Genomic DNA, 15,019 nt, shown 5'->3' on the forward strand with positions numbered 1-15,019 from the left:
TTAGTTTTTTTTAAGGGGGGTTTGGGTGGGTTTAGAATAGGGGTATGTGGGTGGTGGGTTGTAATGTTGGGGGGTGGTATTGTGTTTTTTTTTACAGGCAAAATAGCTGTTTTCTTTGGGGCATGCCCCGCAAAAGGTCCTTTTAAGGGCTGGTAAGGTAAAAGAGCTGTTAACTTTTTTAATTTAGAATAGGGTAAGGAATTTTTTTTATTTTGGGGGGCTTTATTATTTTATTAGGGGGCTTAGAATAGGTGTAATTAGATTAAAAAAAATTATTTTTTGTAATTTAGTGTTTGTTTTTGTAATTTAGTTTAGTTTATTTAATTGTATTTTAGTTTAGATATTTGTAGTTTATTTAATTTATTGATAGTGTAGGTGTATTTGTAACTTAGGTAACTATTGGTAATTATTTTAACTAGGTAGCTATTAAATAGTTATTAACTATTTAATCGCTATTGTACCTAGTTAAAATAAATACCAAGTTACCTGTAAAATAAATATAAACCCTAAAATAGCTACAATGTAATTATTAATTACATTGTAGCTATCTTAGGGTTTATTTTATAGGTAAGTATTTAGATTTAAATAGGAATATTTTAATTAATAATATTAATATTAATTAGATTTATTTTAATAAGAATTTAGTTAGGGATGTTAGAGTTAGATAGGGTTATTATACTTAATATATATATAATATAATAACGATATTAACTATATTAACCCTAATATAATTAGGGTTAATATAGTTAATATATATAATATAATAACGATATTAACTATATTAACCCTAATATAATTAGGGTTAATATAGTTAATATAGCTGGCGGCGGTGTAGGGAGATTAGATTAGGGGTTAATGTGTTTAATATAGGTGGCGGCGGTGTAGGGGCATTAGATTAGGGGTTAATGTGTTTAATATAGCTGGCGGCGGTATAGGGGGATTAAATTAGGGGTTAATATTTTTAAAATAGATGGCGGCAGGGTAGGAGCTCACTTTATGGTGGCGGGGTAGGAGCTCACTTTATGGCGGCGGTGTAAGGGGCTCACTTTAGGGGGTAGGTAAGGTAGATGGCGGCGGGGTAGGGGCTCACTTTAGGGGGGGTAGGTAAGGTAGATGGCGGCGGTGTAAGGGGCTCACTTTAGGGGGTAGGTAAGGTAGATGGCGGCGGGGTAGGGGCTCACATTAGGGGGTTATAGATTTAATATAGTTGGTGGCGGGGTCCGGGAGCAGCGGTTTAGGGGTTAATAACTTTATTAGGTGGCGGCAGGGTCCAGGAGCGGCGGTTTAGGGTTTAATACATTTTTTATTGTTAGGATAGTGAGGGGGGATAGCGGATAGAGGGTTAGACGTGTTGGGCTATGTTTGGGAGGCGTGTTAGACAGTACGGGTGATTTTATAACTTAGTCAGGTTCTGTAGGCGCCGGCAGTTTCTAAAGTGCCGTAAGTCACTGGCGACTCCAGAAATGTGTACTTACGCTGATTTCTGGACATCGCTGGTTTGTCCGACTTACGGCACTTTAGCCTCTGATGGCGCCGTATATGGGATAGCTCGAGTTGCGAGCTGAAACTACGGGCGGCGGGGGTTCCCTCGCTTGCGCCGCAAACTACGATCTATATCGGATCGCGCCCCAGATGAGTCCTTCAGGACTGTAGTGGACACTGAATACATTAGCCTAGCTATCGATTTCCCTATTAAATCAGAAGCAGCTACACTGTCCCTCCTCTCACTAAGAATGCAGCTTCCAAATGAATCTAAAATGGATGCTGTCCAGGAGGTGGGAGGGTCTGGGAGGGAGTGTCTGCTGCTGATTGGCTGTAATGTGTCTTCTGACTGTGAGGTACAGGGTCAAAGTTTACTCAATGATAAAGAATAGGGGGCGGGCCAAACATTGCATATGTTCACCGTCCGCAGCGAACGCGAACCTGCTATGTTTGCCGGGAACTATTCGCCGGCGAACTATTCGCGATATCACTAATTGGAGCACATGACAAAAAGCAAGGCCCAAAATCAAATTAAAGGTTCTAACCCACAAATAGTCTAAAGACATGTAAAGGCATTTGCAGACATTACAGATCACTAGATGTGCACCACAAGAGTGCAAGATGCTAAACTTCATTTCCAGCTACTAATGCAAACACGTTTCTTTATTTCCAGGCCTTCCTGTCTGCACATGACACAGTGGCACAGAAAGATTTTGAGCCGGTTCTCCCTCCTCTGCCAGATAACATCCCAGAAAATGAGGAGGCCATGAGAATTGTGTGCCTGGTGAAAAACAAGCAACCTCTGGTAAGTGACAATATTAAGCGTGGAAGACATGGCAAGTATTGAAACAGCTTCATATGACACCAGAGACCTAGGATCAATAAAACCCTTTACAATTAATAACTTTAAAAAAAAAATACACCACAGCAGTTCAAGTAGAAAAATGCTCAATTCAAAAAGATTTGTAGCCACCTCTCATTAGATATGCACAGAAGAAAACTTAAAACCATAACAGCTTTCAAATAGCAAGACAGGATACTTCACAGCAGCAATACAGTTATTATGGACTAGTGGTAAAGCCTGTGTACACGGGCCAAAATGTTTAATGAAAGAAATATACCTATCCATCCCTATCCCTCTATTCATCTATCCCCCTATTCCCCTGTCCCAATCCCCCTGTCCCTTTCCCCCTTTCCCTATCCCCCTGTCCCCCTTTCCAATAACTAAAATTACAATAAACAAAAACATCTAACGGCGAGATTACGAGTTTTGCGGTAACAGGGGTGCATTGCTAACGCTTAGTTTCAGCTCACCGCTCACCTAAAGTAATGCTGATATTACAGTTTTTTTAAAACCTGGCGTTAGCCGCAAAAAGGTGAGTGTAGAGCAGAATTTAGCTCCACATCTCACCTCAATACCAGCGTTGCTTACGGTAGCGGTAAGATGGCTAAACATGCTCGTGCACGATTTCCCCATAGGAAACAATGGGGCTGAGCTGGCTGAAAAAAAACCTAACACCTGCAAAAAAGCAGCGTTAAGCTCCTAACGCAGCCCCATTGTTTCCTATGGGGAAATACTTTTTATGTGTGCACCTAACACCCTAACATGAACCCCGAGTCTAAACACCCCTAATCTTACACTTATTAACCCCTAATCTGCCTCCCCTGACATCGCCGACACCTACATTATATTTATTAAACCCTAATCTGCTGCTCCGGACACCGCCGCCACCTACATTATCCCTATGAACCCCTAATCTGCTGCCCCCAACATTGCCGAACCCTACATTTTATTTATTAACCCCTAATCTGCCCCCCCAAGTCGCCGCAACTATAATAAATTTATTAACCCCTAATCTGCCGCCGCCGCCAACGCCGCCGCCACTATAATAAATTTATTAACCCCTAAACCTATGTCTAAACCTAACCCCCCTAACTTAAATATAATTTAAATAAATCTATATAAATTTACTATAATTAACTAAATTATTCCTATTTAAAACTAAATACTTACCTGTAAAATAAACCCTAAGCAAGCTACAATATTACTAATAGTTACATTGTAGCCATTTTAGGATTTATATTTATTTTACAGGCAACTTTGTATTTATTTTAACTAGGTACAATAGTTATTAAATAGATATTAACTATTTAATAAATACCTAGCTAAAATAAATACAAAAGGACCTGTAAAATAAACCCTAACCTAAGTTACAATTACACCTAACACTACACTATAATTAAACTAATTACCTAAACTACCTACAATTAAATACAATTAATTTAAATAAACTAAATTACGGAAAAAAAACTCTAAATTACATAAAATAAAAAAAGAATTACAATTTTTTTAAGCTAATTACACCTACTCTAATCCCCTAATAAAATAAAAAGCCCCCCAAAATAATAAAATTCCCTACCCTATACTAAGTTACAAATAGCCCTTAAAAGGGCCTTTTGCGGGGCATTGCCCCAAAGTAATCAGCTCTTTTACCTGTAAAAAAAAAAGACAATGCCCCCCACCCCAACATTAAAACCCACCACCCACACACCCAACCCTACTCTAAAAACCCCCCAATCCCCCCCTTAATAAAACCTAACACTACCCCCTTGAAGATCACCCTATCTTGAGATGTCTTCACCCAGCCGGGCACAAGTGGACCTCCAGAGGGGCAGAAGTTTTCATCCGATCCGGCCAGAAGAGGACATCTAGACCGGCAGAAGTCTTCATCCAGGCGGCATCTTCTATCTTCTTCCATCCGGAGCGGAACGGGTCCATCTTGAAGACATCCGACGAGGAGCATCCTCTTCCTTCTTGATCCGATGACTGAATGAAGGTTCCTTTAATTGTAGGTAGTTTAGGTAATTAAGGTAGGAAAAATCCTATTGGCTGATGCGATCAGCCAATAGGATTGAAGTTCAATCCTATTGGCTGATCCAATCAGTCAATAGGATTGAGCTCGCATTCTATTGGCTGTTCCAATCAGCCAATAGAATGCAATCTCAATTTTATTGGCTGATTGCATCAGCCAATAGGATTTTTCCTACCTTAATTCCGATTGGCTGATAGGATTCTATCAGCCAATTGGAATTGAAGGGACGTCATCTTGGATGACGTCACTTAATGACACAGTAGTGACACTGGCACATGGGTATAGCCAGAGGAGGGCTGGTTAAAGAATCAGTGTTATCTACATCAGTATAATAACACCCAGCACTATATAATGACACAGTAGTGACACTGGCACATGGGTATAGCCAGAGGAGGACTGGTTATAGGATCAGTGGTATCTGCATCAGTATAATAACACCCAGCACTATATAATGACACAGTAGTGACACTGGCACATGGGTATAGCTAGAGGAGGGCTGGTTATAGGATCTGTAGTATCTGCATCAGTATAATAACACCCAGCGCTATATAATGACACAGTAGTGACACTGGCACATGGATATAGCCAGAGGAGGGCTGGTTAAAGAATCAGTGGTATCTGCATCAGTATAATAACACCCAGCACTATATAATGACACAGTAGTGACACTGGCACATGGGTATAGCCAGAGGAGGACTGGATATAGGATCAGTGGTATCTGCATCAGTATAATAACACCCAGCACTATATAATGACACAGTAGTGACACTGGCTCATGGGTATAGCTAGAGGAGGGCTGGTTATAGGATCAGTGGTATCTCCATCAGTATAATAATACCCAGCGCTATATAATGACACAGTAGTGACACTGGCACATGCGTATAGCCAGACAAGGGCTGGTTATAGAATCAGTGGTATCTGCATCAGTATAATAACACCCAGCACTATATAATGACACAGTAGTGACACTGGCACATGGGTATAGCCAGAGGAGGGCTGGTTATAGGATCAGTGGTATCTGCATCAGTATAATAACACCCAGCACTATATAATGACATAGTAGTGACACTGGTACATGGGTATAGCCAGAGGAGGGCTGATTATAGGATCAGTGGTATCTGCATCAGTATAATAGCACCCAGCTCTATATAATGACACAGTAGTGACACTGGCACATACGTATAGCCAGAGGAGGGCTGGTTAAAGAATCAGTGGTATCTGCATCAGTATAATAACACCCAGCACTATATAATGACACAGTAGTGACACTGGCACATGGGTATAGCCAGAGGAGGGCTGGTTATAGGATCAGTGGTATCTGCATCAGTATAATAACACCCAGCACTATATAATGACATAGTAGTGACACTGGTACATGGGTATAACCAGAGGAGGGCTGGTTATAGGATCAGTGGTATCTGCATCAGTATAATAGCACCCAGCACTATATAATGACACAGTAGTGACACTGGCACATGGGTATAGCGAGAGGAGGGCTGGTTATAGGATCAGTGGTATCTGCATCAGTATAATAACACCCAGCACTATGTAATGACACAATAGTGACACTGGCACATGGGTATAGCCAGAGGATGGCTGGTTATAGAATCAGTTGTATCTGCATCAGTATAATAACACCAAGCGCTATATAATGACACAGTAGTGACACTGGCTCATGGGTATAGCCAGAGGAGGGCTGGTTATAGGATCAGTAGTATCTGCATCAGTATAATAACACCAAGCACTTTAAAATAATGTTTTTAATTTCAAATGTACCTTGGTGTCCTTCACTAAGGTCTGTACTTTAGAAAATGTCCGCCACAGCCTTTGTCTGTGCCTATCCCTGTCTAATACCCCCTTTAAAAAAACAAAAAAAAACCACCACAAAATAAAACCCTAATCCAATCTAAACTACCAAAAGTCCTTAAAAGGGCCTTTTGTAGGGCATTGCCCTACGTTAAACAGCTCTTTAACCTAAAAAATTACTAATCCCACCCTCTAACATTAAAACCCCCCAAAATAAAAAAAAAACTAACACTAATAAACCTAAACTACCCATTGCCCCTAAAGGGGCATTTGTATGGGCATTGCCCTTAAAAGGGCATTCAGCTCTTTTTCAAATTGACCAAAAAACCCTTATTAAAAAAAAAATAATAACACTGAAGCCCCAAATAGGTACTTACGGTTCCTGAAATCCAGCGGAGAAGGTCTTCCAGGCGGGTCTATCATCTTCATCCACAGCAAATGCGGCATGGAGCAAAGCCCATACAAATGCTCCTTTAGGGGTAATGGGTAGTTTAGGTTTATTAGTGTTATGTTTTTTTATTTTGGGGGGTTTGGTGGGTGGGGGGGTTTTAATGTTAGAGGGGGCTTAGTATATTTTAAATGTAAAAGAGCTGATTTCTTTAGGGCAATGCCCTACAAAAATCCCTTTTAAGATAGTTTATTCTTAGATTAGGGGGTGTTTTAATTTTGGGGGGGCTTTATTATTTTCATAGGGATTAGGTTTGATTTTTTTTATTTTGGGTAATGTTGTTTATTATTTTTTGTAATGTTAGCCTTTTTTATTTTCTTTCATGTAATTAACAAGAGTCCATGAGCTAGTGACGTATGGGATATACATTCCTACCAGGAGGGGCAAAGTTTCCCAAACCTTAAAATGCCTATAAATACACCCCTCACCACACCCACAAATCAGTTTTACAAACTTTGCCTCCAAGGGAGGTGGTGAAGTAAGTTTGTGCTAGATTCTACGTTGATATGCGCTCCGCAGCAAGTTGGAGCCCGGTTTTCCTCTCAGCGTGCAGTGAATGTCAGAGGGATGTGAAGAGAGTATTGCCTATTGAATGCAGTGATCTCCTTCTACGGGGTCTATTTCATAAGGTTCTCTGTTATCGGTCGTAGAGATTCATCTCTTACCTCCCTTTTCAGATCGACGATATACTCTTATATTTACCATTACCTCTACTGATTCTCGTTTCAGTACTGGTTTGGCTTTCTACAAACATGTAGATGAGTGTCCTGGGGTAAGTAAGTCTTATTTTCTGTGACACTCTAAGCTATGGTTGGGCACTTTATTTATAAAGTTCTAAATATATGTATTCAAACATTTATTTGCCTTGACTCAGAATGTTCAACTTTCCTTATTTTCAGACAGTCAGTTTCATATTTGGGATTATGCATTGAATTATCATATTTTTCTTACCTCAAAAATTTGACTTTTTTCCCTGTGGGCTGTTAGGCTCGCGGGGGCTGAAAATGCTTCATTTTATTGCGTCATTCTTGGCGCGGACTTTTTTGGCGCAAAAATTCTTTTCCGTTTCCGGCGTCATACGTGTCGCCGGAAGTTGCGTCATTTTTTGACGTTATTTTGCGCCAAAAATGTCGGCGTTCCGGATGTGGCGTCATTTTTGGCGCCAAAAGCATTTAGGCGCCAAATAATGTGGGCGTCTTATTTGGCGCTTAAAAATATGGGCGTCGCTTTTGTCTCCACATTATTTCAGTCTCATTTTTCATTTGCTTCTGGTTGCTAGAAGCTTGATATTTGGCATTCTTTCCCATTCCTGAAACTGTCTTATAAGGAATTTGATCTATTTTGCTTTATATGTTGTTTTTTCTCTTACATATTGCAAGATGTCTCACGTTGCATCTGAGCCAGAAGATACTACAGGAAAATCACTGCCTGCTGGATCTACCAAAGCTAAGTGTATCTGCTGTAAACTTTTGGTAGCTATTCCTCCAGCTGTTGTTTGTAATAATTGTCATGACAAACTTGTTAAAGCAGATAATATTTCCTTTAGTAATGTACCATTGCCTGTTGCAGTTCCCTCAACATCTAAGGTGCAGAATGTTCCTGATAACATAAGAGATTTTGTTTCTGAATCCATAAAGAAGGCTTTGTCTGTTATTTCTCCTTCTAGTAAACGTAAAAAGTCTTTTAAATCTTCTCTCTCTACAGATGAATTTTTAAATGAACACCATCATTCTGATTCTTTGGACTCTTCTGGTTCAGAGGATTCTATCTCAGAGATTGATGCTGATAAATCTTCATATTTATTTAAGATGGAATTTATTCGCTCTTTACTTAAAGAAGTACTAATTGCTTTAGAAATAGAGGATTCTAGTCCTCTTGATACTAATTCTATACGTTTGGATAAGGTTTTTAAAGCTCCTGCGGTTATTCCAGAAGTTTTTCCTGTTCCTAATGCTATTTCTGCAGTAATTTCCAAAGAATGGGATAAATTGGGTAATTCATTTACTCCTTCTAAACGTTTTAAGCAATTATATCCTGTTCCGCCTGACAGGTTAGAATTTTGGGACAAAATCCCTAAAGTTGATGGGGCTATTTCTACCCTTGCTAAACGTACTACCATTCCTACGTCAGATGGTACCTCGTTTAAGGATCCTTTAGATAGAAAAATTGAATCTTTTCTAAGAAAAGCTTATCTGTGTTCAGGTAATCTTCTTAGACCTGCTATATCATTGGCTGATGTTGCTGCAGCTTCAACTTTTTGGTTGGAAACTCTAGCGCAACAAGTAACAAATCGTGATTCTCATGATATTATTATTCTTCTCCAGCATGCTAATAATTTTATCTGTGATGCCATTTTTGATATTATTAGAGTTGATGTTAGGTTTATGTCTCTGGCTATCTTAGCCAGAAGAGCTTTATGGCTTAAGACTTGGAATGCTGATATGGCTTCTAAATCAACTCTACTTTCCATTTCTTTCCAGGGAAACAAATTATTTGGTTCTCAGTTGGATTCTATTATTTCAACTGTTACTGGTGGGAAAGGAACTTTTTTACCACAGGATAAAAAATCTAAAGGTAAACACAGGGCTAACAATCGTTTTCGTTCCTTTCGTTTCAACAAAGAACAAAAGCCTGATCCTTCGTCCTCAGGAGCAGTTTCAGTTTGGAAACCATCTCCAGTCTGGAATAAATCCAAGCCTGCTAGAAAGGCAAAGCCTGCTTCTAAGTTCACATGAAGGTACGGCCCTCATTCCAGTTCAGCTGGTAGGGGGCAGGTTACGTTTTTTCAAAGAAATTTGGATCAATTCTGTTCACAATCTTTGGATTCAGAACATTGTTTCAGAAGGGTACAGAATTGGTTTCAAGATGAGACCTCCTGCAAAGAGATTTTTTCTTTCCCGTGTCCCAGTAAATCCAGTGAAAGCTCAAGCATTTCTGAATTGTGTTTCAGATCTAGAGTTGGCTGGAGTAATTATGCCAGTTCCAGTTCCGGAACAGGGGATGGGGTTTTATTCAAATCTCTTCATTGTACCAAAGAAGGAGAATTCCTTCAGACCAGTTCTGGATCTAAAATTATTGAATCGTTATGTAAGGATACCAACGTTCAAGATGGTAACTGTAAGGACTATATTGCCTTTTGTTCAGCAAGGGAATTATATGTCCACAATAGATTTACAGGATGCATATCTGCATATTCCGATTCATCCAGATCATTTTCAGTTCCTGAGATTCTCTTTTCTAGACAAGCATTACCAATTTGTGGCTCTACCGTTTGGCCTTGCTACAGCTCCAAGAATTTTCACAAAGATTCTCGGTGCCCTTCTGTCTGTAATCAGAGAACAGGGTATTGTGGTATTTCCTTATTTGGACGATATCTTGGTACTTGCTCAGTCTTTACATTTAGCAGAGCCTCATACGAATCGACTTGTGTTGTTTCTTCAAGATCATGGTTGGAGGATCAATTTACCAAAAAGTTCTTTGATTCCTCAAACAAGGGTAACCTTTCTGGGTTTCCAGATAGATTCAGTGTCCATGACTCTGTCTTTAACAGACAAGAGACGTCTAAAATTGATTACAGCTTGTCGAAACCTTCAGTCTCAATCATTCCCTTCGGTAGCCTTATGCATGGAAATTCTAGGTCTTATGACTGCTGCATCGGACGCGATCCCCTTTGCTCGTTTTCACATGCGACCTCTTCAGCTCTGTATGCTGAACCAATGGTGCAGGGATTACACGAAGATATATCAATTAATATCTTTTAAACCGATTGTTCGACACTCTCTAACGTGGTGGACAGATCACCATCGTTTAATTCAGGGGGCTTCTTTTGTTCTTCCGACCTGGACTGTAATTTCAACAGATGCAAGTCTCACAGGTTGGGGAGCTGTGTGGGGATCTCTGACGGCACAGGGAGTTTGGGAATCTCAGGAGGTGAGATTACGATCAATATTTTGGAACTCCGTGCAATTTTCAGAGCTCTTCAGTTTTGGCCTCTTCTGAAGAGAGAATCGTTCATTTGTTTTCAGACAGACAATGTCACAACTGTGGCATACATCAATCATCAAGGAGGGACTCACAGTCCTCTGGCTATGAAAGAAGTATCTCGAATTTTGGTTTGGGCGGAATCCAGCTCCTGTCTAATCTCTGCGGTTCATATCCCAGGTGTAGACAATTGGGAAGCGGATTATCTCAGTCGCCAAACGTTGCATCCGGGCGAATGGTCTCTTCACCCAGAGGTATTTCTTCAGATTGTTCAAATGTGGGGGCTTCCAGAGATAGATCTGATGGCCTCTCATCTAAACAAGAAACTTCCCAGGTATCTGTCCAGATCCCGGGATCCTCAGGCGGAGGCAGTGGATGCATTATCACTTCCTTGGAAGTATCATCCTGCCTATATCTTTCCGCCTCTAGTTCTTCTTCCAAGAGTAATCTCCAAGATTCTGAGGGAATGCTCGTTTGTTCTGCTAATAGCTCCGGCATGGCCTCACAGGTTTTGGTATGCGGATCTTGTCCGGATGGCATCTTGCCAACCATGGACTCTTCCGTTAAGACCAGACCTTCTGTCGCAAGGTCCTTTTTTCCATCCGGATCTGAAATCCTTAAATTTAAAGGTATGGAGATTGAACGCTTGATTCTTAGTCAGAGAGGTTTCTCTGACTCCGTGATTGATACTATGTTACAGGCTCGTAAATCTGTATCTAGAGAGATATATTATAGAGTCTGGAAGACTTATATTTCTTGGTGTCTTACTCATCATTTTTCTTGGTATTCTTTTAGAATTCCGAGAATATTACAATTTCTTCAGGATGGTTTAGATAAGGGTTTGTCCGCAAGTTCCTTGAAAGGACAAATCTCTGCTCTTTCTGTTCTTTTTCACAGAAAGATTGCTATTCTTCCTGATATTCATTGTTTTGTACAAGCTTTGGTTCGTATAAAACCTGTCATTAAGTCAATTTCTCCTCCATGGAGTTTGAATTTGGTTCTGGGAGCTCTTCAAGCTCCTCCGTTTGAACCTATGCATTCATTGGACATTAAATTGCTTTCTTGGAAAGTTTTGTTCCTTTTGGCCATCTCTTCTGCCAGAAGAGTTTCTGAATTATCTGCTCTTTCTTGTGAGTCTCCTTTTCTGATTTTTCATCAGGATAAGGCGGTGTTGCGAACTTCTTTTGAATTTTTACCTAAGGTTGTGAATTCCAACAACATTAGTAGAGAAATCGTGGTTCCTTCATTATGTCCTAATCCTAAGAATTCTAAGGAAAAATCGTTACATTCTTTGGATGTTGTTAGAGCTTTGAAATATTATGTTGAAGCTACTAAATCTTTCCGAAAGACTTCTAGTCTATTTGTCATCTTTTCTGGTTCTAGAAAAGGCCAGAAAGCTTCTGCCATTTCTTTGGCATCCTGGTTGAAATCTTTAATTCATCTTGCCTATGTTAAATCGGGTAAGACTCCGCCTCAGAGGATTACAGCTCATTCTACTAGGTCAGTTTCTACTTCCTGGGCGTTTAGGAATGAAGCTTCAGTTGATCAGATTTGCAAAGCAGCGACTTGGTCCTCTTTGCATACTTTTACTAAATTCTACCATTTTGATGTATTCTCTTCTTCTGAAGCAGTTTTTGGTAGAAAGGTACTTCAGGCAGTGGTTTCGGTTTGAATCTTCTGCTTATGTTTTTCTTTAAACTTTATTTTGGGTGTGGATTATTTTCAGCAGGAATTGGCTGTCTTTATTTTATCCCTCCCTCTCTAGTGACTCTTGTGTGGAAAGATCCACATCTTGGGTATTCATTATCCCATACGTCACTAGCTCATGGACTCTTGTTAATTACATGAAAGAAAACATAATTTATGTAAGAACTTACCTGATAAATTCATTTCTTTCATATTAACAAGAGTCCATGAGGCCCACCCTTTTTTGTGGTGGTTATGATTTTTTTGTATAAAGCACAATTATTCCAATTCCTTTTTTTATATGCTTCGCACTTTTTTTCTTATCACCCCACTTCTTGGCTATTCGTTAAACTGATTTGTGGGTGTGGTGAGGGGTGTATTTATAGGCATTTTAAGGTTTGGGAAACTTTGCCCCTCCTGGTAGGAATGTATATCCCATACGTCACTAGCTCATGGACTCTTGTTAATATGAAAGAAATGAATTTATCAGGTAAGTTCTTACATAAATTATGTTTTCTGTAATTTTAGAAAAATTTAATGTAAAAATTTGTAAAGTACTGTTAGGAATTTTTATTTTATTTGTAATGTAGTATTTTTTTTAAATGTAATTAAGGTGTTAATTTAGGTGGTGTTAGGTTAGCGGGCTTAGTCATTAAATTATTTATTTGCGTTGTGGGCAGTGGTGTATTTATGTTTTATACTGCCCTAGGCACTCAAAATTCTGCTGCCCCCCCTCAAAGGTTTTAGGCCTTTTTTCCACTTAATATTTTTTGGCGTTGTGTATAATGTTTCTGTTGTGTTTGTTTTTTAATAACAATTAAAAATAAAATGGGCTAGCAAAACACTTGCATACAGGTGCGTTGAATTGCATGCATCTCATACCATTTTCTCCCTGAGAAAGGGAGGAAAAGGAAAGCAGGAATGGAGGGAGGGAGAGAGAGAGGGAGTGAGTTGAGGGAAAAAGCGAAAGGGAGAGAGGAAGGGAGGAAAAGAAGAATACACTTTGAAACAATCACTGCCCTTTACATGCAACAACATACAGTAATTATCCTTATTCAAGTAATTAAACTTTTTAAGTGTCCGTTTCCTATTTAATCCATGGGTTCATGAATGTGGAGAAAGCTAGCTATTAGTACCTAACATACATTAGCGCATTACAGATGACAAGGGGAGACAACATATCGGTACAAGGTCTTCTTCTCCAGCCTCACCTTGGAAGCATATCCCCGGGCAAGTTTCTCACCAAGAACGCTTCCACTGCAAAAATGCCGGCGGCTCTAAATGAAGCAACATTTTAAAGGAGCGCACTGCCTGTAAAAAGCGACCTTAATCAGTGCATGTGCCTTGTCTTCTCTGTAAAAGCCTGCACTTTATCGCTCACTGTAATGTATGCTGACTTTTAGAGAGAGGATAGGACAGATGTGCTTGCTGTCCATCCGTTTAGGAGTTAATAAGTAAATTAGGTTTAATGCGTTGTGGGGGTTGCGGATTAGGGGTTAATAGATGTATTAGGTATTTTGCAATGTTGGGTTTTGTGTATTTAGGGGTAAATTTTATTTTATTAGGTAGGTTTTTTTGGGGGGGTTTTCTTAAAACTTCGTGCGGGCAGTTAGTTTTTTTTTTCTTAAATACTTACTGCGGGCGGTTAGGATTTTTTTTTAAATACTTATTGCGGGTGGTTAAGTTTTTTTTGGTAATGCTCTGTTTGCCTTCGCTGCATCCCAGTAGATTCTAAAAATGGCAGGGCGGTAAATCCACCATCCAGGTGAATTATCTTGGCTGTGCGCGCAGCGAACATTCTTTTAGCTGCCTCGCGCTGCCAGCATTTCTTGGAGGATGCGTGCGCAACTGCAGACGGCAACGGACGCGTTACAAATGCATTATAGTATAGATACACACAGAAAGAGAAGCTACCTGCCAGGAACAGCTCCATAGCTTGTTTTATGGCCTTGTTACCACCTGGGAGCAGTTTATTTTAGCCCAATTGTGCTTTTCAGAGAGAAGAACGTTCCTGAAGTATATCAGCCTGATTCCACCAATGTTCAGCCCCAGAATACCACACAATTCTCTGAATAAGGGAAATGGCAACCCCAAACAATCATTTCGGCCTACTTTGGAACTCCTCAGTGAAGTGTAGCCATATCCCTCTAAGCGCATTGGGCAAGGTTTCCCCCATCACCCTTAACCCTTAGGGAGACTTTCCCTAGGGTCATATAATACAAATATTTAGAGAAAGAGAAGCAATCTGCCAGGTTTGAGCAATAACTTAGTGGCTTGTTCTATGGCCCAGTTACCACCTGGGAGTAGATTCTTTTAGCCCAATTGTGTTTTTTACAGAGGAATACTGCATGCTTGGCATTAGCTTATCTGCCTGGAATACACGTGGTCAGCCTCTTGCCTTCGAGGTCTCTGAGGCTCTCGATCTGTCTTGCATCACTACTGTACTATAACAAAATAGACAAGCAAATACTTTACACTTAAACACATTTACATGAACCGGATTTCAAACATGCTTCCAAAGCAGTTGCTGTTTTAATTGTTTAAAATTATTTTAAAACAAATTAACATCCTTTTTACTGCAATTGTTTTTCAATATCCAAACTCCACCCACCATTTGCCTTATTTGGAGGAGCCAATCTGGACTTTAGTCTGCAGAAAACAAGGTTAAAGGGACATAAAACCCAAAAAAAATATTTCATGATTCAGATAGAGAATACAATTTTAAACAACTTTCCAATTTACT

General features: G+C 39.7%; 1 protein-coding gene across 1 annotated transcript in view; it reads left to right on the forward strand.

The window, feature by feature from the left end:
* MPP4 (MAGUK p55 scaffold protein 4) overlaps window positions 1-15,019 on the forward strand; it is a 127,552-nt gene that overhangs the window by 34,865 nt on the left and 77,668 nt on the right. Inside the window, exon 5 of the mRNA XM_053698698.1 lies at window positions 2,156-2,287. Within this exon, the coding sequence (XP_053554673.1) occupies window positions 2,156-2,287 (132 nt within the window). The remainder of the gene's footprint in view (window positions 1-2,155; window positions 2,288-15,019) is intronic.

This window comes from Bombina bombina, chromosome 1 (assembly GCF_027579735.1).
Source record: "Bombina bombina isolate aBomBom1 chromosome 1, aBomBom1.pri, whole genome shotgun sequence".
NCBI classification, from domain to species: Eukaryota; Metazoa; Chordata; class Amphibia; order Anura; family Bombinatoridae; genus Bombina; species Bombina bombina.